The sequence below is a fragment of the Ovis aries genome, chromosome 3 (genome assembly GCF_016772045.2).
Source record: "Ovis aries strain OAR_USU_Benz2616 breed Rambouillet chromosome 3, ARS-UI_Ramb_v3.0, whole genome shotgun sequence".
NCBI classification, from domain to species: Eukaryota; Metazoa; Chordata; class Mammalia; order Artiodactyla; family Bovidae; genus Ovis; species Ovis aries.
Genome location: NC_056056.1, coordinates 134,774,250 through 134,796,956, shown reverse-complemented (window position 1 = coordinate 134,796,956; position 22,707 = coordinate 134,774,250). Strand labels below are relative to the sequence as shown.

Genomic DNA, 22,707 nt, shown 5'->3' with positions numbered 1-22,707 from the left:
AGCAGCAGTGGAAGAAACCAGCTAATGCCAAAATGTAAGATTAATTAATTTGGGGATTGCTGTTAAAATTCAGCAATGATCTCAGAAAACTGGGGTATATTTGATTAACCTCTGTGCAGAAGAATTGTAAGACTTTAAAGGCTGTGACTGTGCAGTTTCTATGACGTGGGAAATTGAGACTCAAAGAGTATTCCAAAGACATAGCAAGGACCACTTACTTGGGATAGGGAGACTGTCTTGATCTCCCCGTTCTGCAGAGCTTTATCCCGAGGAGACATCTCTAAGTAAAGGTATCGATGTCTCTTTCCATAGTTCTGGCAGGACTTGTATGGTTTGCAAATATGTCCACATTTGTTCCAAAGCCTATTCATGCACTTTGAAGGTGGTGATTCAGGTGATTCAGAGTCCCATTAATTATGGAATATTCAGATGTCCAGGCCACAATTTAGACTCCTCTGCAGGGCTTGATCATTTCAATTGCCTTCTCCTTCTCCTCTCCCCATCATTTTCTTATTAGAGCAATGAATGAGATTCAGATAATCTTGAATTTGCACTACAATGCCATGTTTTGAAAAAACATCCTTTCTAGAGCAAGGAATTGTGTCTATGGAAACCCTGAGAATTATAACCACATTATTGAATGGAGTCGTACAGATAGCTTCTAATGACTACAGTAGAGCTATTAGGTCAAGGCTACTCAGATTGCTCCAACATTAGTTTGCTTCCTTTTTTTGAAGTTACTATGATAAATTCTGTTTGATAGAAAAGAGAAATGTTATGTTGTTTAGAGAAGAAATTTCCTTGTATAATTTCCTTTTGCTCACATAATTTCATCCTTTTTGTGTGTTGCCAGGTTCTTGTTTATCTTGCTGGGTCCAGTAGGGAAAGGTCAGCAGTATCATGAGATTGGCAGATCCATGGCCACCATCATGACAGATGAGGTATGCACACCACTTCTACTTTTCATGTGTTCATCTCATGAATATTTATTGAGTGTTTACTCTGTGCCAGGCATTGTGCTAGTTGTTGGGGGTAAAACAATTATTGCTGGGAAGCAATGCAGGTCATGTTTTTGAGGACCAAGGCCTCTTGGATTTTTCTTCCTCTGTCATCTCTCCTTTTTGGAATAATCAAGGATGCAGAGAAATCTTTTTCTGGGAAAACTATTGCCAAGTAGGATACCAAGTAGGAAAGATATTAAGGCTGACTTAACTTTCTAGGGAAGATAGTTAATGAAGTGTATCCAAGCCATTTACATAAAGAAACCTCACTCCCATTTCACGTAAATGAGACCAGTTGTCAGGGGGATGCTCTTGGGCATTGTCATGTGAATGTACTAGGGTTACTAGCCATTTCGGCTGCCCCTGCTGCATCCCTGGTGAGGACTGTGCTGCTCAGGTAAGCTGCAAAGTAGGGCCTTGAAAAGGCATATGTCTAAGAGGCAAAGGGAGATGGGGCTGTGTTTTATCCGCCGTCTTTGGTTGGAAGGCATATTTCAGGGAGGACCTTTATTAGTAATTCCATGCAGTTTTTCAGGAAAATTTCTTACGCATCTTGGCTTTTGTTCCATTCTTTGAGGAGATAACAGAATTACAAAACTTTAGAGTCATGTCTTATCTCTTTCTACACTAATAGACATATATTAAGTTTTTTTGACTCATCTTTAGATTCATTTTTAAAACTCTTTTATCCCTGTACTTGTTTAAGTGCTAAACTTAGCTACATTTCAGAGCCCCTAGACAAAGATAAAAACCAAGAGGTTTTATCCATCTTTTACCATATCCATTGGTTATTGTTTAAGTCAAGTGACTTTCAGCTTTCCTGAGGATTTTTTCTTCTCTTAGATTTTTCATGATGTGGCTTATAAGGCAAAAGAGCGAGATGACCTCCTGGCAGGGATTGATGAGTTCCTAGACCAGGTGACGGTGCTTCCTCCAGGGGAGTGGGACCCCTCCATTCGAATTGAGCCACCCAAAAATGTCCCTTCCCAGGTAATGTATGCACATGAGCCAGTGGTGGCCTAGTGTCACTTACTGAGAGCCCACCGTGGACACAGCAAAGACCATGTTGGTGTATGCTAAATAAACCGAGATGTGGTTCTATTGCAGGGTGCCTAGAATGTCAGAAGAGTAATAAAATATGAATATGTAGTAACATCGATTGGCCAGGATTACCCTGGGATGAATTTTAAGCCAACTTTTGGAGGATTGGTGTGAAATGGCAGAGAGGAGAGGAGGGGGCATTTCTTGGGAGTCTATTAAGAAGGAAGCCATTAAATGAAAAGAGCTCGGTGCATAGAGAGTGCTTGAGAGGTTAAAGATGGAAAAAAACTTCTACTGTACACTGGTCCCTGGGCCAGGTGCTTTGCTTATGTTAATTAAATCTCTCAGCAACATCTCCAAGTAGGTGTTGTTATTCTTTATTTAACAAATGAGGAATAAAAATACTATCTTCAAGGTTTTAAGGTAATGATTACACATAGACAGATTTGCAACTTGAACTTAGGTCATATCTGATGCCAAAGCCTTCACGTTTCTGTTTCTGGACAAGACAGAGGAGTCAGGTACCAGTGGAGAGGAAGAGAAATTATTTGTTGTCTTTTGTATTTTTCAGGAAAGTCAATAAACTGTCCCAAATCAGTAAATGCATCTGAAAGCTATAAGAAACACCTGGGTATTTGGGGGGCTGCTTTTGGATTCTCTCATGCTACCCTGATCCCCGCCATCTCCCACGCTTCCACCCCGCCTACCTCCGCCATAGCAGGAAAGACAGAATAGGTGGTTGACTTTGCTAATTTTGTGGTCCTCTGTTAAAAGGAGAAAAGGAAAATGCCTGGAGTTCCAAATGGAAACATTTGCCACATAGAACCAGAGCCACATGGGGGCCACAGCGGGCCAGAGCTTCAGCGTACCGGGCGGTAAGTTCTGGAATATTTCACAGCTAATACTGCTTACTGGACAGACGCTGTATAAAGAAATGAGTCATCTTTGCTTTCAGCCTTCTTCTCTATAGTATCTTTATTGGCTGGGAATGACTTCAAATGGGACCACTGACAATAAATATTACAATTCTATCAAATACTGTATCGCTCATTCAAGTTTCTCACACCACCTACCATGTTCTGTCTCACCTCCTATCCTTCCCACACATTGTTCTCCCCTATTCGAACATTCCTCCGCCTCTTCATTTCCAGGCTAACTGCTTCTTGTCCTTTGATTCAGCTTAGGTGTCCCTTTGGAGTCTTCTAAGACACTCTTTAAAGGAGGTTAGGTTATTCGTGCTGTGTGGTATCACAGCTTAGAGCCCTGTCCCATGGCCAGCTACTACCCTTAGCCCAGTCCCCTGTTATAGCCCTGGTCATGTTTTATTATTATTTCTTGATTTGATGTCTTTCCTGCCAGAAGGGTTTGTTCCCTAAAGGCGGGGACCCCATTATATTCCTAACACCCAGTTCAGTGCCCTGCGTAGAGTGGGTACACGATTATTATCTGATGAATGACTATTAGAATGATGACTGTTCTTTAGCACGAGTGGACACGACATGGATAAATAGTAAATGGTTATTTTAAGTTAAGAAACCCCTTGGGATAGGGAAATAAGTACTATTTTAGGTGTGTCTGAGAATAGACAACTTACTCTTCTGGGCCCAGATTTTAAGGACAGATGTCCAATGAGGAGGTTCTCTGGTAGATGAGGAAAGAGGGTCCCCAAGCTGGGATGTTTTATATTCCAGGTAGGAAGGTAGTAAAAGAGAATGAGATTTGCGGTTGGAGGGGCATCCAGAGGTGTCCCCCACGTTGTGGGAGAAGGTTGGGATTATGGTTCTGGCACTGTAAGTTGTGCTTGTGTCTAAGAGGGTCTGCTGGGCAGAGACTCTCAGCACAGGACTCAGATGACGGAAAGGAGCTTTAATGTCTACTCCAGTGCTTTTGCCTATTTTTTTCTTCCTTCCTTGAAGTTGCTTTCCTTATTTCTTTATCTTCAGTACTCTATCCAATGGAAACCCAACATTTGTTTGTTTTTTTGAATTGCAGAGAGTGTTAATTTTTCCACTCTTGAAAATTCAGGGACAGACAGGAGAGGAAACTGAGAAGCCGACAGAATAGCATTTAACTAGCAGTGTTGATAGGGAGAATTCATTCTGCCTGGTGGAATGTATTCAAGGGCGGAAGGATAACTGGGCTCTGGGAGGGATTACTGGAGGAAAGGAGGAGCCCTTTGATGGAAGGGGTCACTGAAAAGAGGGATCAAGTTCCAGAAGTAAAGTTCGTATTTTCTTTAAAGTTGGAAGAGGTCTGAGTTGTGGCAGAGGAGTCCTGGTATTGAGAAGCATTTCAAAGGATACATTTGTCTTCAGAATAGTTTCCAGAATTGAGACTATCTTAAAGGAGGTGGTGCTTTTTTAAGGGGAAGAGTCTTGGGTATGGATTTGATAGAATTTCAAAGCTGTGATTATCCTTTTGAATACAAAGGGTGTTCACAACTCAGGACTGAGAGTTTGAAAGTAGTAGAAATGAGGCCAACAACTTTCCTTCAAACACATGATCTTTGCAGAGATGAGAGCTCAGCTTTCTTTTGGTTTCAAAAAGAGAATAAACTAGGGTCTCATGCTTTTTTAGAGGAGGGTCACTTATAGTCCATTCCACATGGGGGTTTGGGAGCCCATTACATTGGATCTATATCTAGACCTGATACAGAATCTGGGAAATGGTGCCTGACATCCCCAAAGTAAAACCCATATAGCCAGGACCATCACACACTTAATCACCAGCCCCTAGTACCTTTACTCACAAGTTCAAATGGGGTTGAGGATATTCTTCGAAATGCCGAGTGAGGAACTGCTGGAATTGACAAAGCTGACAGCAAGGGTCATCTAGACTCAGAGCCTCACTCTATTTGATGGGCCTCTTCCTGATCTCCAGAAGTTTCCCTCAGAGCCCTTAGGAAAAGACCTCGAGACACGCGACTTTCTTCTTGTAGCTTTTTCAGCTTGTATTGGGGATCACAGTTCACAGTTCATGCCAACTCTGGCTCCTTTCCCAGTCTCAAAGTATGTAGGGGTGAATATGAACCTTCCTCTGCAGATGGACACCCTAGAGTTTTCTGGGCCTTCCTGGACTTCACAGACTAAAACTATGTTAAGCTGGACTCTGTATTATTTGTGCCTTTAGCTGTGTTTCTTTGAGGTGGTGCGCAACCTGGTGATGACATCCTAGTTGGATGGAGAGGTCCTGAAGATATGGTAGTATAGGCTCTAAGAAGGTCGGAGAGAAGGCAGAGTTGAGAACAGTCTGAGTTGTGTGTGATCTGACCTCCCAAGCCAGGGCTGAGACAGTGCCTTGGGCCTCCCTGATGTTGACGATAGGTTGTGACTCTGAGGCATTCCCATGTAGAGTGAAGAGCAAAGTCTGACTAGAGTTCCTAGGCCAGAAGCTTCACAGCACAGAGGATGCTCTGCTGAGGGGTTTTCCCAAGTAGATTGGTGTACCTTGTTGGCGAAGCCACTTTGGGGAAGGGTTGATGAAGAAAAGAATTGGGAGTTACTATCTTGATGATCCCAGCCCCACTTGAAATAGGTTTCTTTCCAGGCACAGCAGACAATTGGATGGCTGGCCTGTCCCTAAAACCCTCCCCAGAGGGCTTCCTAATTAGTGCTCTAGAGCCTAGTGGCCCTCCCCACAGGTAAGTCCTTTCTGGCTTCAAGCGTAAATTTGTGGCCCTGTGTGCCTCCTGCTGCCCCAAACTTGAACATCAAGGATAGTATTGAAAGGGAAAGGAAGTCTCAAATATGTGGAGGAAAGCATCCATGTCTGATTATTGTCTGTGCCAGATAACTCGATTAGGGTCTGTATGAGTGGGGAATGAGACAGATTCCAAAACAGGATTTGAAATCATTTTGTTAATTTATGTTATACCATCAATAGGAGCCTCAGATCTTTTCTCTCCCCTGTCAATCACTGCTAGGCAGACAGATGTCCTTCCTTTCCATGGCTTCTTATAAATCCATTTCACATAAATCTTTTGCCTGTTACTCATAGACACTCCTCCTGAATAATGAGCCTCGCGCATCCAGGAGGACCAATCATGGCAGCATCGTAGGGTGAGGCTCACTGCTGCAGAAGGTTACTCTCCCAGAATAATACCCCTCAGAGGAAGGTCATTGGTGTTTGGGAGGTAATGCTATGTTGGCTAAGGACCTGGAAAATCTTGTTGCCCGGGATTAATTGTGGCTGCTCCTAAGGTCCTTGAGGGGCTATCTCCTCAGAGGGGAAAGCAAGACCAAGTGACATTTTATTACAAACTGTAACCTGGGTCCCAAACCCTGAGGTGGAACTCCCATGCTCTAGGTTAGACCCTGTAGATAGCTCCTTACCTCAGCGAGGCCTGCCAGACAGGCTAAAACCGAAGCAGGTCACAAGGCTGACTTTGCCTCTCTCCTCTAAACCCAGGCCCAGACTGTGATGTTACTGCTGTAGGTTGAGGAAGAGTAAGTTCCAACTGTGCCCTGCAAACCAGAAGAGCAAGTGGATCAGATAAGAGTGTGTGCCCTGTGTCCATCTGCATACATATTTGACCTGGCTAGATGAAAGAGGGAGCTTTTATTTTGCTTTAAATTGGAGTGTAATTGCTTTACAATGTTGCGTTAGTTTCTGTTATACAACAACTATGAATCAGCTACATGTATACATGTATTCCCTCCCTCTTGAGACTCCCCCAACCCCGACTACCGTTCTACCCTTCTAGGTCATTACAGGGCACCAAACTAAGCTCCCTGTGCCATACAGGAGCTTCCCACTAGCTGTCTGTTTTACACATGGTAATATGTATATGTCAAAACTACTCTCAGTTCATCCCACAGAGAGTGAGCTTTTGAATGGAGGAGGAGAGCTGGCTCGGCCTTCTTCTCTGGCATACAGATCCCAGGCCTCATAGGACACCTCTAGGCCCCTGAGCACAGAGAAAGAAAGAGCTAGCTAAGCCTCCTTTCATGAGAGAGTAGATTGGTGTGTTTTAGTTTTCAGTATAGAACATTTCAAACATAAACAAGAAGAGAGGACACTGTAATGAACCCCCATGTGCCCATCAATAGTTACCAACATTTTGCCGATCTTGTTTCGTCTGTTTCTTCACTACTTGTTTTATTTTTATGTTTTCTAGATTATTTTAAGCCAAATCACCAGTTACATGTCATTTCACCTGTAACTACTTGAGCAGGTATCTCTGTTCGATAAGGACATTTTAAAAAACAGCCATCATTCCGTTATGAAATCTAATAAAATTAACAACAGTTGTTTACATTGTCTCATGCTTAGTCCATATTCACCCTTCTGTGATTGTCTTGGCAACATCCTTTTAAAGTCTGTTGACGCAGGATCCAGTGGAGGTTTGCATTGCATTATTATGTTCCCCTTCTATAACAGGCCTCCTCCTCTTTTTTTTTTTTTTTCCCTGTGCCATTCATGTGTAGAAGTAGGTAATTTGCCCTGTAGAATGCTGAATGACTTTCTTCAATGACTCCACTCTTTAAAAATTGCCCCTGTCTGGACATACTCCTTCTTCTTGGTGAAGGACATCTCACTCTTGATCTTTCTCGTCCTTGGGAAGTGGAGAGGGATCTTGAAGTCCTGCCACCAAGTTCTGTTGATTCTGCCTCCTAACTAGCACCCTATTCTCTTTCCAACCCATGGCCTTCAGCCTTGCCCCATGCTCCATTCATGACACTCTCACCGGAGTGATCCTTTCAAAATGCCTGCTTACTTATGCTGCTTCCCTGTTTAAAGTCCTTCACTGCTTGACACACTGTTGGGATAAATTCCTGATTCTTTTTTATAAGGTCCTTTGTGACTTAGCTTGTCCAACATCTCTAGCCTTGTCTATTGATATTACCCCTCACATTGCCTTATCCAGTCATAACTCTTTCAGCACCTTGAACGGGCCAAGCGCTCTCACCTCTAGGCGCCGTCCACGCCAGCCCCTCTGCCTCATCTGGTACTCCTGGTCCATTCTCGAGTCCCAGCTGAAACGCCCTCCCTGTTCTTTGCGGCCATGGCACCCTCACAACACTGTCTGTCCCCTAGTGCCAGACTGTTCACCCTAGAGAGAAAGGGCTGTGTTTGCCTTGCTACTGTTGCATCTCCAACACCTGGCACAGTGCTTGGCATGAAGTATCTGTTACTACTTGGCAACTGCATGAATGATTATGCTGATTTCTTGAGTAAGGTGGGTAGTTCAGAGTAAGAATAAACATGTCAGTTCAGTCGCTCAGTCGTGTCCGACTCTCTGCGACCCTATGAACTGCAGCATGCCAGGCCTCCCTGTCCATCACCAACTCCCGGACTTCACTCAGACTCACGTCCATCAAGTCGGTGATGCCATCCAGCTATCTTATCCTCTGTCGTCCCCTTCTCCTCCTGCCCCCAATCCCTCCCAGCATCAGAGTCTTTTCCAATGAGTCAACTCTTTGCGTGAGGTGGCCAAAGTACTGGAGTTTCAGCTTCAACATCAGTCCTTCCAAAGAACACCCAGGACTTATCTTTAGAATGGACTGGTTGGATCTGCTTGCAGTCCAAGGGACTCTCAAGAGTCTTCTCCAACACCACAGTTCAAAAGCATCAATTCCTCAGCGCTCAGCTTTCTTCACAATCCAACTCTCACATCCATACATGACTACTGGAAAAACTGTAGCCTTGTCTAGATGGACCTTTGTTGGCAAAGTAATGTCTCTGCTTTTGAATATGCTATCTAGGTTGGTCATAACTTTCCTTCCAAGGAGTAAGCGTCTTTTAATTTCATGGCTGCAGTCACCATCGGCAGTGATTTTGGCTAGGGGCTTTTCATCTAGAAAACAGATAATAAAACTAACAGATTTAATACCATGATAGTTTTGTTCATTGCTTCCTAACAGCTCAGAATTTGAAGTTTGAAGCTAATACTTCATTTCATGTTAAATTTTGGGAACTTTTTATTGAATGGGTGTTATGCATAGCAAATTAATTATTTTTATGCTTGGGATAATCATTCAAATTCATGCCTTTGATTGTAAATAGAATCCATGTTGGAACATGGCCAGAATCCATGCTGGCCCCAGAGAGATCTCTTGTGCTTGGGGTCAAACTGAAGCCAATTTTTAACCTCCATACAGAGTGCATTGGAAGTGCTTTCGAATGTGCTCTGTTGACTTGCTTTCGTGGGAGAGGGACTGCATTAGACACCTGTCTGCCGTGTTTCTGCAGGCTTTTTGGGGGCTTGGTGCTGGACATCAAGCGGAAGGCCCCCTGGTACTGGAGTGACTACCGGGATGCCCTCAGCTTACAGTGCTTGGCCTCCTTTCTGTTCCTGTACTGTGCCTGCATGTCGCCTGTCATCACCTTTGGGGGATTGCTTGGAGAAGCCACCGAGGGGCGCATAGTAAGAACTTTTGCCACTTCTAATGGTCCCAAATGAGAGTAAAAATATTATGAAGGCAGCCAAGTCTACTGGGAGGAAAATTCCCTGGGCATGGACTGAAGAGATTGGTTTCTTCCTGCTGAATTACATAGTCTCCTGACTTCACGCCAATGAGCCACACTGCTCTCCCTTTAGAACAGACCCTTTTCTGCCTGCATATCAGTTTAGGTAGCCGATTGCCCTGTTGTATTCCCCATTGCTCCAGGGATAGAAAATTATATATTGATGTCGTCTGAAAATAAGATTTAAGGTGACTCTGTATGACAACCCATAACGTGAATGGTATCATTGTGCTTTCTATGTATATTTATAAATAATGAATTGAGTTGTGCATAGTACACTTGTTAAGAAGTCATATGTAGATAGATTTGGGGACCTAAATTATTGAAGCAGTGTCCATTTACAAGAGGATTAGACTATGTACATATCACTCTTGCTGAGACAAAATACAAACAAGCGGCTTGTCAGGTGCATTGGAGAGCTAAGTTAAGAATGTATATAACCCTGTGGCACTCATTTCAGATGGGCTGTGGACTCTGATGATTTTTTTCCCTCTGTAGAGTGCGATTGAATCCTTGTTTGGAGCCTCCATGACTGGGATCGCCTATTCCTTGTTTGCCGGCCAGGCTCTTACCATCCTGGGAAGTACTGGGCCAGTGCTTGTGTTTGAAAAGATTTTGTTCAAATTCTGCAAGTAAGATATTTGGTTTTCTGAAAACCCTATCTGGATTTTGCTATTAGGTTTGAATGTTAGGGTCCTACTAGAGTGTCAGCAGGCAAAAGCGTCCTGTGGTCTGTCACCCTGCCCCCAGGTAGGACCATACCTAAAATAGCAGATCTCCTGGCCCTGAGAGCTTTATTAATGTCCCTCAACTTTTGACTTTTTTGACTTTTTATCTTTAAAAGCACTTTCCCTAGCTAATCCAAACTCCTAATGAAAGTTTCCTAATGAAAACTCAATTTCCATTTCCAGTCAATTTTTCTTGTAAAAAATTTAATTTTTTAATTGTGTGGATTTTTAAAAATTTTAAATTGGAGTGTAGCTGAATTATAATATTGTGTTAGTTTCAGTTGTAAGCAAAGTGATTCAGTTATGCATAGACCTATATTCATTCTTTTTCAGGTTCTTTTCTTATATAGGTTATCATGGAATATTGAGTAGAGTTCCCTGTGCTATATAGTAGGTCCTTGTTGGTTATCTGTTATCTGTATATATAGTAATGTGTGTATGTGCATCCCAAACTCCTGATTTATTTCTCCCTCTTCATGATTCCCCTTAGGTAGCCATAAGTTTGTTTTTGATATCTCTAAGTCTGTTCCAGTCAATTTTTAATTTGAGTTAATACTCCCCCTTTATATTCTGATTGTTGGTGGGGAGTCAGCAACGCCCTCATTTTCCAGTAAATCTTTCTTTCATTGTGTATTAGAAGTAGCACGTGGAGCAAGGACCAGCTCTTCCTCCTCAACTGTCGGGAGAGGATCTTAACCACATCGGGCAGGAATGGCAGAAGTGGGCAGTGGACAGTTTGCTCCTCCTCCACTGTCCCTGTCCTTGCTGTGGGAAATACTACCTATAAAGCAAATCTTTGTCGCAATGGTCCCAAGACAGCCTTCAGGAGTAAAGTGCAGTCAGAATCAGGGACAAATTAGCTTGCAGTACTGGAACTGACAATAGCAGATGAATTAACCACACTTCTGCCCCTGGCCTGTAATGCAGTGGGTCAGAATGTAACGCCATACACTGACTTTTGATGAACTTCGGTCTTGTTTCAGAGACTACGCTCTTTCATACCTCTCCCTGCGAGCTTGTATTGGACTGTGGACTGCCTTCCTGTGTATTGTCCTTGTGGCAACTGATGCCAGTTCCCTCGTCTGCTACATTACTCGCTTCACTGAAGAAGCGTTTGCCTCCCTGATTTGCATTATTTTCATCTATGAAGCAATAGAGAAGCTGATTCACCTGGCAGAGACCTACCCCATCCACATGCACAGCCAGCTGGACCACCTTAGCCTGTATTAGTGAGTATGCTTCTGCTTCTTTTATTTTTAAAAAACTAAAGTGAAGGGCCTGAGGATAATGGCTGAGGTAGCATGCCATGCGGGACTTGTAGCTTCTGTTAAGGAAGTGTGTTGGCCCTCTGGGAAACAGAGCTTGGACATGAATGTGGAGACCTGGGGGTCTGCCAGAGGAGAACAGTCAAAAGTGATGATGGGGGGACTTCCCTGGTGGACCATTGGTAAAAACTCCACCTTCCAAAGGGCAGGGTGTGGGTTCAATCCCTGGCCAGGGAGCTAAGATCCCACATGCCTCACAGCCAAAAATCCAAAACATAAAAGAGAAGAATATTGTAATAAATTCAACAAAGATTTTTAAAATTACCCACATAAAATTTTTTTAAGACAATGATGGGGAAGATAGATTAAGAGTAAGAATCAGAGAGGACTTGAGAAATGCTTTCCAGAGTATGTCTTTTGGGTCCAGGCACTGAGACAAAAATAGACTGCAAGTGTAGCAAGGAGAATTCAAGTTAGTTGTTGGGAAGACCTTCTTTTTGCAAAAACTTGTGAGGCTTTGGACCACATCACATTCTCTGTGAGTATATATAGGCTACTCTTAGGAATCATTAGGTAGAAAATATTAATAATTCCTTATAGATCCATAGGTATCTTACTCTGTATCCAAAAGGTCTAGAAATCTACTTTGTTGTTCAGTTGCCAAATTGTGTCCAACTCTTTGCAGCACCATGGACTGCAGCATGCCAGGCTCCCATGTCCTCCACTATCTCCCAGAATTTGCTCAAATTCATGTCCACTGAGGCAGTGATGCTACCTAACAGTCTCATCCTCTGTTGCACCTTTTCCTCCTGCCTTCAGTCTTTCTGAACATCAGGGTCTTTTCCAATGAGTCAGCTCTTCACATCAGATGGCCAAAATATTGGAGCTTCAGTATCAGCATCAGTCCTTCTAATGAATATTCAGGACTGATTTCCTTTAGGATTGACTGGTTTCATCTCCTTACTGTCCAAGGGACTCTTAAGAGTCTTCTCCAGCACCACAATTTAAAGCATCAATTCTTCAGTGCTCAGTCTTCTTTAAGGTCCAACTCTCATGTCTGTACATGACTACTGGAAAAACCATAACTTTGACTATACGGACCTTTGTCAGCAAAATGGTGTCTTTGCTTTTTAATATACTGTCTAGGTTTGTTATAGCTTTCCTCCAAGGAGCAAGCATTTTTTAATTTCATGGCTGCAGTCACCATCTGCAGTGATCTTGGAACCCAAGAAAATAAAATCTGTCACTGCTTCCACTTTTTCCCTATTTGCCATGAAATGGTGGGGCTGGATCTTCATTTTTGAATGTTGAGTTTAAAGCCAGCTTTTCCACGTTCATCAAGAAGCTCTTTAGTTCCTCTTCACCTTTTGCCATTAGAGTGGTATCATATGCATATATGAAGTTGTTAATATTTCTCCTGGCAGTCTTGATTCCAGCTTATGATTCATCCAGCCCAGCATTTCGCATGATGTACTCTGCATAGAAGTTAAATAAGCAGGGTCACATATAGCTTTGATGTACTCCTTTCCCAACTGGGAACCAGTTAGTTGTTCCATAATAAGGTTCTAACTGTTGCTTCTTGACTCACAGTTTACTCAGGAGACGGGTAAGGTGGTCTGCTATTCCCGTCTCTTTAAGAATTTTCCACAGTTTGTCATGATCCACATAGTCAAGGGCTTTCACATAGTCAGTGAAGCAAGTAGATGCTTTTCTGGAATTTCTTTGCTTTCTCCACGATTCAGTAAACGTTGGCAGTTTGATCTCTGGTTCCTCTGCCTTTTCTAAACCCAGCTTTTCTCAGTTCATGTACTGTTGAAGCCTAACTTGAAGGATTTTTGAGCATAACTTTACTAACTTGCAAAATGAGGGCAATTGTCCAGTAGTTTGAACTGGACACTTTCTTTGGCCCTGCCCTTCTTTGGGACTGGGATTAAAACTGACCTTTTCCAGTCCTGTGGCCACTGCTGGGTTTTCCAAATTTCCTGACATATTGAGTGCAGTACTTTAACAGCATCATCTTTTAGGATTTGAAATAACTCAACTGGAGTTTCATCACTCTACTAGCTTTCTTTGTAGTAATGCTTCCTAAGGCCCACTTGACTTCACACTCCAGGATGTCTGGTTCTACGTGAGTGCCCATACCATCATTGTTATCCTGGTCGTTAAGACCTTTCTTTAATATGGTTCTGTGTTTTCTTGCTACCTCTTCTTAATCTCTTTTGCTTCTGTTAGGTCCTTACTTTTTCTGTCCATTATCGTGCACATTCTTGCGTGAAATATTCCCTTGATATCTCCAGTTTTCTTGAAGAGATCTCTAGTCTTTCCACTGTAGTATTTTCCTCTCTTTTTTTGTACTGCTTAAGAAGGCTTCTTATCTCTCCTTGCTATTCTCTGGAATTCTGCATTCAGTTGGATATATCGTTACCTTTCTCCCTTGCTTTTTCCTTCTCTTCTTTCCTCAGCTATTTGTAAAGCCTCCTCACACGACCACTTTGCCTTCTTGCATTCCTCTTTAGGATGGTTTTGGTCACTGCCTCCTGTACAGTGTTAAAAACCTCTGTCCTTGGTTCTTCAGGCACTCTGTCTACCAGATCTAATCCCTTGAATCTATTTATCATCTCCACTGTATAACCATAAGGGATTTGATTCAGATCATACCTGAATGGCCTAGTATTTTTCCCTACTTTTTTCAATATAAGACTGAATTTTACAATAAGAAACTAATGATCTGAGCCACATTCAGCTCCACGTCTTGTTTTTACTGACTGTATAGAGCTTCTCTATCTTACGCTGCAAGGAATATAATCATTCTGATTTCAGTATCGACCATCTGGTGATGTCCGTGTGTTGAGTCACCTCTATGTTGTTGGAAAGAGGGTGTTTGCTATGTCCAGTGTGTTCTATTGACATAGCTCTGTTAGCCTTCGCCCTGTTTCATTTTGTACTCCAAGGCCAAACTTGCCTGTAACTCCAGATATCTCTTGACTTTCTCCTTTTGTATTCCAATCCCCTATGATGAAAAGGACACTCCAGTATTCTTGCCACGAGAACCCCATGAGCAGTATGAAAAGGCAAAAAGATATGACACTGGAAAATGAGCCCCCCAGCTCAGAAGGTGTCCAATATGCTACTGGAGAAGAGTAGATGGCATTTGCTAATAACTCCAGATAAAATGATGCAGCTGGGCCAAAGCAAAAACAACACTCAGTTGTGGATATGTCTGATGGTGAAAGTAAAGTCTGATGCTATAAAGAACAATATTGTATAGGGACCCGGAACATTAAGTCCATGAATCAAGGCAAATTGGATGTGTGGTTAAGCAGGAGATGGCAAGAGTGAACATCGCTATCTTAGAATCAGTGAGCTAAAATGGACAGGAATGAGTGAATTAATTCAGATGACCATTATATCTACTACTCTGGGTAAGAATCCCTTAGAAGAAATGGAGTAGCCCTCATAGTCAGTGAAAGAGTATGAAATGCAATACTTGGGTGCAAACTCAAAAATGACAGAATGACCTTGGTTCATTTCCAGGGCAGGCCATTCAGCATCATAGTGATCCAAGCCTATGCACCAAACAATAATGCTGAAGAAAAAGTGGAGTGATTCTCTGAAGACCTTCATGACTTTCTAGAACTAACACACACACACACAAAATCTACTTACTTACCTAGATTTCAACTTTTTTTTTCACTTATTCAATATAGTTAGGCTAAGTTGAAAAAAAGACAGTTGCACTGTGTCTTCATCCTTCTAGGAGAGTCTGGTCCTGTAAACATTTCTTCTTGGGAATCGTGTTCTCTGAATTATGACTAAAGAGAATTCTCCCTATCCTTTAGCTTTGTACATCAAGTTCCCTCCGTTCGAGTTGTACCATTCTGATGTGGAAGGTCTGGTTGTGAAGTGAACAATATCTGAAACTGCCTGAGCAGAAGGCACACTGTGTGGAGATGCCTGCCAGCCAGCCTCAATACGCTTTTCTAGATTCTACTATCCCTTATTCACACTTTAAAAATAACTCCTTAAATATGTATTAGAATTTAAAAATTATTTTATTACGAAGTAATCACCATCAGGGAATATAATCTTTGAAACCTAGTGGATTTCTGATTGGCGTTGGAGGAAGGTTCATTCTTTGACCTTTTTTAATCATTCATTTACTCATTTAACAAATATTCACTGAGCACCTACTATGTGCCCGGCACTGTTTAGAGCCTGGAAACATAGCAGGGAACATGACAGACAAAAGTTCTACCCTCATGAATTTATGTCCAAGTGAAGACAGACAAAAGTGACCAGCTCTGGACTGTGTAGGCTTTGGCCTTGGATACTGAAATTCTTTGTTAACAAAGCTCAAGACAGTATTTTCTTTAAAAACTAATTTTGTTTCTTTTTGGCTGTCTGGGTCTTCGTTGCCGCTCCGGCTTTCTCCAGTTGCGGAGGCCTGGGGTCACTCGGGATGTGGTGTGCAGGCTTCCCATTGTGGCGGCTTCCCTGGTGGAGCAGAGGCTCCGGTCTGAGCGGGCGTCAGTACTTGCGGCACACAGGCTTGGTAGTGGTTCCTGGGCTCTAGAGCACAGGGTCAATGGTTGTGGTGCACAGGCTTAGTGGCGCCTTGGCGTGTGGGATCTTCCTGGATGAGGGACTGAACTGGTGTCTCCTACATTGGCAGGCAATTCTTTACCACTGAGTCACCAGGGAAGCGCCAAGATGGTATTTTTTTAACATTTCAGTTGCATTCCACTGTTGATTCATATTGCAGGTGGATTCTTTACATCTGAACCACCAGGGAAGCCCTTTATAAAGCTGCTACTGCTAAGTCACTTCAGTCGTGTCCAACTCTGTGCGACCCCATAGACAGCAGCCCACCAGGCTACCCTGTCCCTGGGATTCTCCAGGCAAGAACACTGGAGGGGGTTGCCATTTCCTTCTCCAATGCATGAAAGTGAAAAGTGAAAGTAAAGTCGCTCAGTCGTGTCCGACCCTCAGCGATCCCGTGGACTGCAGCCTTCCAGGCTCCTCCGTCCATGAGATTTTCCAGGCAAGAGTACTGGAGTGGGTTGCCATTGCCATCTCCATTTGTAAAGCTAGAACTCCCCAATTCTTTAAGTGATTTTATGGTAATAGGTGTGTAACTGATTTTTTAAATAGAGTTAATTTTTTTGAGAGCAAATTTTAGGATAACAGCAGAATTGAGCACAAAGTACAGACAGTTCTCGTATACCTCCTGGCCCCCACCGTGCAGTCTCCCCCACTATCAGCATCCATCACCAGAGTGACATGTTTGTTGCAGTCAATGACACATCATGATCACCCATAATCCGGAGTTTACATTAGGGTTCACTCTTGGAATCGTATATTCTGTGGGTTTCGACACACGTATAGTGACATATCTGCCGTTACAGCATCCTACTGAATAGTTTCTCTGCCCTAAGAACCCTCTGTGCCCTGCCTGTTCATCCCGCCTCCTCACCCCAACCTCTGGCAACCACTGATCTTCTTACTCCATAGTTTTGCCTTTCCTGCTGTGTCATATAGTTGTAATCATACAGCACGTAGGCTTTTCGGATTGGCTTTATTCACTTCATACTATGTGCTTAAATGTCTTCTTTGTCTTTTTGTGGCTTGGTGGCTCGTTTCATTTTAGCACTGAATAACAGTCGATTGTCTGGAGGTACTACTGTACATACATTCACCCTCTGAGGAACATTTCTGTTGTTTCCAAGTTTGGAACTGATCTTTTTAATACGTAAATATAGTACTTTATGGCTTTCTCTGTCTTTGTTTTGTTGATTTCCTTCTATTGTTATTACCTATTGAGATCTTTTTGAATTTGAATCCTGTCACGCTGCATCCTTAGAAGGCATGCTTGGCAGAATCAGAGGTGAAACCAAGTTGCTGGGAACGGCCAAGTCAGTTGAGTATACTGGGAGCCAGTACAGGCGTGAAGCATGCTGGGACTGAGAAGCAACATGGTGGCCAGTGGGACAGGTCTGGTCTGCTCTGGTTTGGATGCAAGATGAGGCCGGGGAGCTGGGGAATGACCAGGAGAGTGGATATTACCAGGGAGAATGTTGTGGTTTCCATCATGATTCCAGGAGGCTCTGATTTTAAAGCGAGAATGTGATAGGGATTTAAGGTACAAAATATTTAAGCTTGGGGAGGCTATTGGGAGCTGAATGGGGTATCTGGTCCTCCTTGCTATGTAGAATGAATTTTGTAGGAAGAGCCCAAGAGATAGAAACTAAGCAAGGGAATTACCACATCAGATGCCTAACTTGTCAGCACAATATCTGAAGACCCACATGCTGATATGAGCCCAATTTTAGTAATGACTGACTGAAAAATCAGGGTATAGTTGGGTCTCAATGAATAGGACCAACCTCAAGGATCTGAAGCGGGCAAAGGAGAAATAGCATGGGCTTTGTCAATGCCTTTGGCCCTGTCATGGCTCAGAATATTTACTTGAATACTTGGCTGCTTCTCTCAGGAATGTTTCTTCTTTTCCCCTCAGCTGCAGGTGTACCCTCCCAGAGAACCCAAACAATCACACTTTGCAGTACTGGAAGGACCACAGCATCGTGGCAGCAGAAGTCCCCTGGGCCAATCTGACTGTTAGCGTAAGTCTGGGCGCTGCCAGGCAGCTCAGCCTTCTGACCTCTGGCTTACAGGGTCCTTCTAGGCAGAAGTGGGGAGCCCTTCAGTAAACTCTGGCGTTGATAGAAATAAAGCTTTTTGGTTTTGTTTTTTTAGAGCACAATTCTTAACTGACTTTCCTTTCCCTTCAGAATTCTCTTGTACACAAAGGGAAAGGAAGATGACCTTGTACCTCTTTCCCACACATGTCCTGCCCAGTGACCCTACAATGAGGATGTGTGGGAATGAAATCAGGGAGGATCAGGGGACAGATCCAGGTTTTGTGGGGGCTCGAAGAACATTCAAGTTTGGAAGTCCTCTGTAATAAAAACAGTGCAATAGCTGGGACCATCCCAGAACCTCGTGTTTGCTCAGGACAGTTCTGATTTCATTTACAAAAGTGTCTTAGTTAGGACCATAAGCAGTCACCCAAAATGCAAACAAGAGCCCACAGCTGCACGGAGGGCAGGTGGAGGCTCCAGGCAGCCTGCATGTCCCAGCAACCCTGGGATGACAGTGACAGTCAGGAGGCAGCCGCTGTTTCCCCCCTCGTGCCTGCCTTTCATCACCCAGAGTGTCTATTCCTCCAGGAGTGCCAGGAGATGCACGGAGAGTTCTCAGGTTCCGCCTGTGGCCACCACGGACCCTATACTCCTGACGTGCTCTTTTGGTCCTGCATTCTCTTCTTCACCACCTTCATCCTTTCCAGCACCTTGAAGACGTTCAAGACGAGTCGCTATTTCCCGACCAGAGTAGGTAGCACACTCTTGCATTTCTTTTGTGTTAGACTTCTAATCTCACAGACCCTTTCTCAGCCTCCATGCTGCTTGTGAGTACACTGACAGGTGCAGAGCTCCAAAAGACCTGATTCAGGAGGCCGTGGCCTTCTCTTCTTCCTGTGTCCAACAGCCTCTTTGATAGATGTGTGGACTATATGTGTGTAGGTTGAGGGGTTAATACCTAAGAATTTTTGATTGAAAAGTGTCCGGTGAGTTTAAGGGGGTCGTCGTGTTCAATTACATCTCATTTCCAGAATGCTGGGGTATGTCGCAAGCAGTAGCTGGAACTGGCACCTGAAGACAGTACATTGGGATGATTGCCTGGGATGTGTAGGGGACCCCAGAGTCTCCTCTTGGGGATGACGAGTAATAGCTTGTGGAATCACTGGGCACATTGACTGCAGCAGCCAAAACGCTCCTGACTTGGTTTGCATGATGGTTTGAAGCCTCAACTGCCTCTCTCTGATGCAGACGGCATTGTTGTTCCATGACTGGTTTGGGCGGGGTGGAATTAGAGGCCAAACATAGAGGGACTAAAGGTATCTTTGCTTTGAGGAGGAGCTAAGATCAGGAGGAAATGGTGGTTTTTCTGTGTGTGAGGCTTTTATCAGTCAGATATGCAAAGCAGGATGTGTGAATGAGTGGGGGTATCAGTTGATGAGACATTTTCTGTGTATACATTCAAGACGACAACACATTCTTAGATGACAGTCAGTCTACACAGTGGTTAAGGGAAGCTGCATGGAGGGCAGGTGGAGGCTGCAGTTCTAAATAAGTTGTTGTTTCTAAATAAGTTGTCTAAATAAATAATTTCTAAATAAGTTGTTGTTTCCGGTCTGGATATAAAATGAACAGGTGGCAGTTGTGTACTGACTACTTGCTACTTAAGCCTGGCTTAAGTGAAATAGGGGATGCAAAAGAAGCTTAAAATGTTGTCTCTGTAACAGATACACATACTACTATATATAAAATAGATAAACAAGGACCTGCTGTATAGCACAGGGAACTCTACTCAGTGTCTTGTAATTAACGTATAATGGAAAAGAACCTGAAGAATAATATATATATGAAATGGAATCACTTTTTTGTACACCTGAAACACTGTGAATCAAGTATACTTTGATTAAAAAATAATAAACTGTAAAACATGTGAATTATATCTCAGTAAAGTTACTAGAGATCTCTTCAAGAAAATTAGAGATACCAAGGGAACATTTCATGCAAAGATGGGCTCGATAAAGGACAGAAATGGTATGGACCTAACAGAAGCAGAAGATATTAAGAAGAGGTGGCAAGAATACATGGAAGAGCTGGACAAAAAAGATCTTCACGACCCAGATAATCATGATGATGCGATCACTAATCTAGAGCTAGACATCTTGGAATGTGAAGTCAAGTGGGCCTTAGAAAGCATCACTATGAACAAAGCTAGTGGAGGTGATGGAATTCCAGTTGAGCTTTTTCAAATCCTGAAAGATGATGCTGTGAAAGTGCTGCACTCAATATGCCAGCAAATTTGGAAAACTCAGCAGCGGCCACAGGACCGGAAAAGGTCATTTTTCATTCCAATTCCAAAGAAAGGCAATGCAAAAGAATGCTCAAACTACCGCACAATTGCAGTCATCTCACACGCTAGTAAAGTAATGCTCAAAATTCTCCAAGCCAGGCTTCAGCAATACGTGAACCGTGAACTCCCTGATGTTCAAGCTGGTTTTAGAAAAGGCAGAGGAACCAGAGATCAAATTGCCAACATTCGCTGGATCATGGAAAAAAGCAAGAGAGTTCCAGAAAAACATCTATTTCTGCTTTATTGACTATGCCAAAGCCTTTGACTCTGTGGATCACAATAAACTGTGGAAAATTCTGAAAGAGATGGGAATACCAGACCACCTGACCTGCCTCTTGAGAAATCTGTATGCAGGTCAGGAAACAACAGTTAGAACTGGACCTGGAACAACAGACTGGTTCCAAATAGGAAAAAGAGTATGTCAAGGCTATATATTGTCACCCTGCTTATTTAACTTCTATGCAGAGTACATCATGAGAAACGCTGGACTGGAAGAAGCACAAGCTGGAATCAAGATTGCTGGGAGAAATATCAATAACCTCAGATATGCAGATGACCCCACCCTTATGGCAGAAAGTGAAGAGGAGCTAAAAAGCCTCTTGATGAAAGTGAAAGAGGAGAGCAAAAAAGTTGGCTTAAAGCTCAACATTCAGAAAACAAAGATCATGGCATCCGGTCCCATCACTTCATGGGAAATAGATGGGGAAACAGTGGAAACAGTGTCAGACTTTATCTTTTTGGGCTCCAAAATCACTGCAGATGGTGACTGCAGCCATGAAATTAAAAGACGCTTACTCCTTGGAAGGAAAGTTATGACCAACCTAGATAGTATATTCAAAAGCAGAGACTTTTTTTTTTGCCAACAAATGTCCGTCTAGTCAAGGCTATGATTTTTCCAGTAGTCATGTATGGATGTGAGAGTTGGACTGTGAAGAAAGCTGAGTGCCAAAGAATTGATGCTTTTGAACTGTGGTGTTGGAGAAGACTCTTGAGAGTCTCTTGGACTGCAAGGATATCCAACCAGTCCATTCTAAAGGAGATCAAGCCTGGGATTTCTTTGGAAGGAATGATGCTAAAGCTGAAGCTCCAGTACTTTGGCCACCTCATGCAAAGAGTTGACTCATTGGAAAAGACTCTGATGCTGGGAGGGATTGTGGGCAGGAGGAGAAGAGGACGACAGAGGATGAGATGGCTGTATGGCATCACGGACTCGATGGACATGAGTCTGAGTGAACTCCGGGAGTTGGTGATGGACAGGGAGGCCTGGCGTGCTGCGATTCATGGGGTCACACAGAGTCGGACATGACTGAGCGACTGAACTGAACTGAAAGTTACTATATAATTTAAAAATAGACATGTCTGTGTCTCCTTTGCTGCTCTGCAAGTAGGATCGTCAGTACCACCTTTCTAGAGTCCATAGGTATGCATTAATATATGATATTTCTCTTTCTGTTTCCGATTTCACTCTGTAATAAGCTCTAGGTTCATCCACCTTTTTAGAACTGACTCAAATGCATTCCTGTTTATAGCTGGGTAATATTCTATTGTGTATATGTACCACAACTTCCTTATATACTCATCTGTTGATGGACGTCTAGGTTGCTTCCATGTCCTACCTACTGTAAATCGTGCTGCAATGAACACTGGGGTACATGTGTCTTTTTCAATTATTGTTTCCTCAGGGTATATGCCCGGGATTGCTGGGTCATCAGCTAAGCTCAGTCGCTCAGTAGTGTCAGACTCTTCGCCACCCCATAGACTGCAGCATGACAGGCTTCCCTGTTCATCAACTCCTGATGGACACAAACTCATGTCCATCAAGTCCGTGATGCCATCCAACCATCTCATCCTCTGTCATCCTCTTCTCCTGCCTTCAATCTTTCCTAGCATCAGAATCTTTTCCAATGAGTCAGTTCTTTGCATCAGGTGGCCAAAGTATTGGAATTTCAGCTTCAGTATCAGTCCTTCCAGTGAATATTCAGGACTGATTTTACTTTAGGATGGACTGGTTGGATCTCCTTGCTGTCCCAGGGATTCTCAAAGAGTCTTCTCCAACACCACAGTTCAAGAGTATCCGTTCTTCAGCGCTCAACTTTCTTTATAGTCCAACTCTCACATCCGTACATGACTACTAGAAAAACCATAGCTTTGACTAGAAGGACCTTTGTTGGCAAAGTAATATCTCTGCTTTTTAATATGCTGTCTAGGTTGGTCATAGCTTTT

The 22,707-nt window shown here is 43.2% G+C and overlaps 1 protein-coding gene across 6 annotated transcripts in view; it reads left to right on the top strand.

The window, feature by feature from the left end:
- SLC4A8 (solute carrier family 4 member 8) overlaps nucleotides 1–22,707 on the top strand; it is a 106,006-nt gene that overhangs the window by 59,599 nt on the left and 23,700 nt on the right. For 5 of the 6 annotated variants that reach the window (XM_060412560.1, XM_042246706.2, XM_042246707.2 and 2 more), the window contains 8 exons: nucleotides 854–941; nucleotides 1,845–1,991; nucleotides 2,817–2,917; nucleotides 9,234–9,408; nucleotides 10,008–10,141; nucleotides 11,221–11,466; nucleotides 18,017–18,122; nucleotides 18,729–18,890. In XM_060412560.1, coding sequence (XP_060268543.1) covers nucleotides 854–941; nucleotides 1,845–1,991; nucleotides 2,817–2,917; nucleotides 9,234–9,408; nucleotides 10,008–10,141; nucleotides 11,221–11,466; nucleotides 18,017–18,122; nucleotides 18,729–18,890 — 1,159 coding nt within the window. Of the gene's footprint in view, nucleotides 1–853; nucleotides 942–1,844; nucleotides 1,992–2,816; nucleotides 2,918–9,233; nucleotides 9,409–10,007; nucleotides 10,142–11,220; nucleotides 11,467–18,016; nucleotides 18,123–18,728; nucleotides 18,895–22,707 lie in introns of all 6 variants that reach the window. The other variant, XR_009599893.1, reaches the window with a different exon arrangement.